Source organism: Elephantulus edwardii, unplaced genomic scaffold (genome assembly GCF_000299155.1).
Source record: "Elephantulus edwardii isolate Elephantulus edwardi_28Jun2011 unplaced genomic scaffold, EleEdw1.0 scaffold00129, whole genome shotgun sequence".
Lineage (NCBI taxonomy): Eukaryota > Metazoa > Chordata > Mammalia > Macroscelidea > Macroscelididae > Elephantulus > Elephantulus edwardii.
This window is the reverse complement of record NW_006399879.1, coordinates 3891966-3896307: the sequence shown is the minus strand read 5'-3', so window position 1 is coordinate 3896307 and position 4342 is coordinate 3891966. Positions and strand designations below refer to the sequence as shown.

The 4342-nt window shown below is 62.3% G+C and overlaps 1 protein-coding gene across 1 annotated transcript in view; it reads right to left on the bottom strand.

The window, feature by feature from the left end:
- UVSSA (UV-stimulated scaffold protein A) overlaps positions 1-4342 on the bottom strand; it is a 41891-nt gene that overhangs the window by 26312 nt on the left and 11237 nt on the right. The window contains exons 5-6 of the mRNA XM_006893595.1: positions 4079-4187; positions 3399-3527 (exon numbers count right to left, since the gene is read on the bottom strand). Coding sequence (XP_006893657.1) covers positions 3399-3527; positions 4079-4187 — 238 coding nt within the window. The remainder of the gene's footprint in view (positions 1-3398; positions 3528-4078; positions 4188-4342) is intronic.

The window sequence follows — 4342 nt, the reverse complement described above, 5'->3', positions numbered from 1 at the left end:
CGTGTGCAGGGCGCTGTGCCGTGTGCAGGGTGTTCTGCGTGTGCAGGGCGCTGTGCCGTGTGCAGGGTGTTCTGCGTGTGCAGGGCGCTGTGCCATGTGCAGGGTGTTCTGTGCTGGTGCTCTGTGTGTGCCGGTGCTGTGCCGTGTGCAGGGTGATGTGCCGTGTGGGGTGCGAGCAGTGCTGAGATGCGCAGATACGGGGCTATTCCGGGAAGCGGCTCCCGAGGCCCGGAGCCAATCACGCCATCTCGGCCGAGAGAACCAGCACAATCCCCCAGGGCTCACGTCAGGCGCCTCTTCTCAATCAGCCAGTACAGAAGGGTCTAGAAAGTGTCCATTCAACTGACAGAGGAAGGTGATTTCCACCTTCCAATAACCAGTCACTGCAGCCTGACAGGCCCAGAAGCAAGGCAAGTGCCCATCACACAGCACAGGACAGTCCCCCAGGTCAGGGAGTGAGCAGAGTCCTACCACACAGCACAGGACAGCCCCCCAAGTCAGGGAGAGAGACCAGAGCCCCATCACACAGCACAGGACAACGCTCCCCTTAATCAGGGAGTGAGGCAAGCACCCTACCAAACAGCACAGGACAGTCCCCCCAAGTCAGAGAGCGAACCTGAGGCCCATCACACAGCACCACAACCCTCCCCCCCCAGGCCAGGGAGCAAGGCCAGCACCCCACCACACAGAACAGGAGAGTCCCCCAGGCAAATCAGCAATGGCAACTGACCGTGATGCCATGGAGGTCAGTCCAGTTCACCAACTGTGTCGCTGGGCACAGTGTCCCCAGCACTCTGCACGTGCGTCCTGCCTGGAGACACAATGGCCCCCTGGCCAGCACCTTCCCTGCACTTGCCTCTCAAGCCCTTGAGTGAAGAGTGGACGTTTTCCCAGTTGTCACTTCTAACCAATTGTCCAGAGCTGGTCTCCAAACATGCCGGGCCACAGACCTCCAATCTGCCAGTACAGAGCGTGGCAGTGTGCTCTCCACGCACTGAAAAACTCACGTGTCCCCAGTAGACACGTGGAGCACAGGACCCACTCCAACAGGGAGGTGGGGCAGCCGCTGAGCAGAAGCCTTGGTAGCAGCGCCCACAGGCCGTCCCATCTCCCTGCACCGGGCTGGGCTCTCACCAGCGCCCACAGGCCGTCCCCCCATCTCCCTGCGCCGGGCTGGGCTCTCACCAGCACCCACAGGCCGTCCCCCCATCTCCCTGCACCAGGCTGGGCTCTCACCAGAGCCCACAGGCCGTCCCCCCATCTCCCTGCGCCGGGCTGGGCTCTCACCAGCACCCACAGGCCGTCCCCCCATCTCCCTGCGCCGGGCTGGGCTCTCACCAGCACCCACAGGCCGTCCCCCCATCTCCCTCATAGTGCTGGGTAAGTGGTCCAGGTCCCCAGCATCCTGCTGACCACACTGCCATGGCTGCTTGGCTGACCCCTAAAGAAGTGGTGGGTGTGTCTATGGTGGGATGGGGCACACACAGGTAGCGTGGGGTCAGTGCCTGTGTGGCAGTGCCTCAGTATCCCCTGCCCATCACCCCATCTCCTCAAACCTCTGGCCACTGGAGACCCTGTGACAACAGAGCAGATGCTGCCCACCCAGTGCGGGAGGTGGACCAGGACACAGAAGCTGTGACAATGGCCTCGCCTCACTGAACGACCACAGCAGAGGGCACAGGAGGAGTCCTTTCCCTCTCAGGGGACCTTCCAAGACAGCAGCCCACATTCTGGGTCCCCTGGTGCCCAGGGGGGTCCTCGAGACAGCAGCCTGTGCTCTGGGTCCCCTCCCACTCAGGGGGACCCCCCAGGATAGCCGCCCACACTCTAGATCTCAGCCTATAGCCTGGAAGTCAAAGCCACCTGGCTTTGCACAAAAGTTCATTCCAGCCGTGACAGGACATCGTGCCTCCCTCCAGAACTAGAATCTCGGTCCTTGCCACCAGGAAAACTGTATTTTTGATCAAAAGTCATAAAATTAATTTCTTAGACGTTATACACCATAATGAAAACTCCAATAAAGTGCTGAGAGTGCTACATGCACACACGTGTACACAGAGCACACACACATATACAGAGCGCACACACGCGCACACAGAACACGCAGGCTGGACCGGCAAGGGCGGTCAGCGCACGGCCAGCCTCTCGGCCAGATGCAGAGACAGAGGCGCACGGCCGCCCTCTGCTGGTCCCAGGGAGGCTGCACACCGGGCTTGCTTTAACACACATCACAGCTGCCCTTGAAAACGGGGTTTACAGACCCCCTTCCTCTCCTTCGCTCCCCCTCCCACCTAGCCCTGTCCCCTGCTGCCTGACCCTCCACGGGGACACAGCGTGAACGTGAGGTCAGCCTCACGCTCTTCAAGGGAACGGCTCACGCTGGGTCCACTTTCCTGCACTCTAGTGGGGTCCGGCCACCCAGGGGGACTATGTACACCACGCCCACTCAGGGAATGACCCGGGGTGACGCTGCAGAGCAGATGGAAGCCAGCGCTCCCCCCTAAGTCCCGGGTGGCCCTGTCCAGCCCATCTCTGGGGCCCCGGAGCACGGAGCTGGGGCCTGCAGGTGGGGCCCGCTTGGCCTTCGCATGGCAGTGGCCCAGCCCCTCTGGATGACCACCGCACCAGGGACCAGGGCGTGCCTGGTGCCCAGGACTGAAGTCGGCCTCGCCCGTCCCGTCAGCCAGTGCGCCGAGGATACTCCTGTTCCCCTTAAGCCCTGCTGTGGCCCTCACCTCGTCCCTGACCAGGCTCGATGGCCCCACCTGTGACATGCAGCCCCAGCCCAGGGTCCCTGAGCCTCCAGGCCACCTCTCCCCCTTATGTGGCCTGCAGGCTCAGATGTCACTGGGGGCGGCCTGCCTCGGTCTCCATAACCAAGCGGACAGTGATCTAGAGGTTCCTTTGTGCAGCTGGACCCGCGCTCGTGTGGCCAGCAGTGTGGTCAAGGGGGGAGCTGCCCTCAGGGAGCTGGACAGCTGCTGCGCCCAATCCCTTGTGGCTCCTGGAGCAGAATTCAGTGAAGGGACCAGCAACCCAACACCCCAGATGGTGACCACCAGTGGGCAATGGCTCCACTTTCAGGAATCTTCCGAGGGTCAGCTTCAATGGGCGTGGGGGGGGGGGACATAGGCTCAGTGATGGTGCCCTGGCAGCTCGGAGCCATGGCCAGACCTTCTGACCCTTTCCCCCCTAGAAGCTTCCACCTGGTCCCTGTGGCAACACCCCCTCTTCCTGCACAGGACCCCTCAAAGTCGCTACCCAGGGAGGACACTGTCCCTTCTGCTTATAACCAGACACAGAGAGGACAGTCCAGACACCGCTTCACCGAGGACGCCAGCCTGGCCCCGCAGGGTCACTGGCAGCCCTGCTCTGGCTGGCCACCTGCGGACACTCACCGGCCTCGTGCAACCCTCCTGAGGTTGGATGTGAAGCTCCTCGTACCTCCTCATGGCCACCTCCAGCTCCGTCTTGAGGTCAATGGCCTGCTTCAGCCGCTGGTCATGGATACCGGCACGCGTGAACAGCTGTGAAACGAGGGGGTAGGTTATTGACGCCCAAAGCATGAGGCCCACCCGCCAAGGGGCTGACACACCCAGACAGAGGACACAGGGCTGAAGGCTCGAATGGGGCTGGCCCAGCGGAGGGCACGTGGACGGGCTCCCCGGGGTCACTCACCTCCTTCCATCAAGTGTCACCTTCCGTCCCCGAGTTCACCTCCTCCCACCTCCACCCGTCCCCAGGGTCACCTCCTCCCTCCCAAAGGGTCACACTCCCATTGCCAGGGCCACTTCCTCCTGTCCCAAGGGTCACCCCTTCTATTCCCAGTTACCTCCTCCTATCTTCAGGGTCACCTCCCATCCCAGGGTCACCTCCTCCTGTCTGAGGGTCCCATCTTGGTTCAGATACCCCAAAGGTTGGGACCATACGCTCTGCGGGCCCTCTGCTCAGAGCCTTAACTCCCACGGGCTCCCCGCTGATCCTCATCTCTGACCTCTCGCTGGGCCTGATTCACAGCCGAGTCCCTGCCCACAGGAACCCCAGAGTGTGGAGCACCCCGGGCCAGGCAGCTCCTCACCTGCACCCAGGAGCACACACAGGGCAGGAACTTGTTCTGGATGAGCTTGAGTGCGTCCTGGGCACTGTGCACCACGGCACTGTTGTCCTCATCTTCCTGCACTTGCAAGCTGCCTGCAACAGAAACGGGGGGTCAAGGGCGCCAGGAGCCCTCGGCACACGACCCTGACCACACAGCCTTGACCCTAGACCCCCGACCACAGAGCCCCGACGGCAGGGCCACAACCACACAGCCCTGAGAACACAGCCTCGACCACAAATTCTC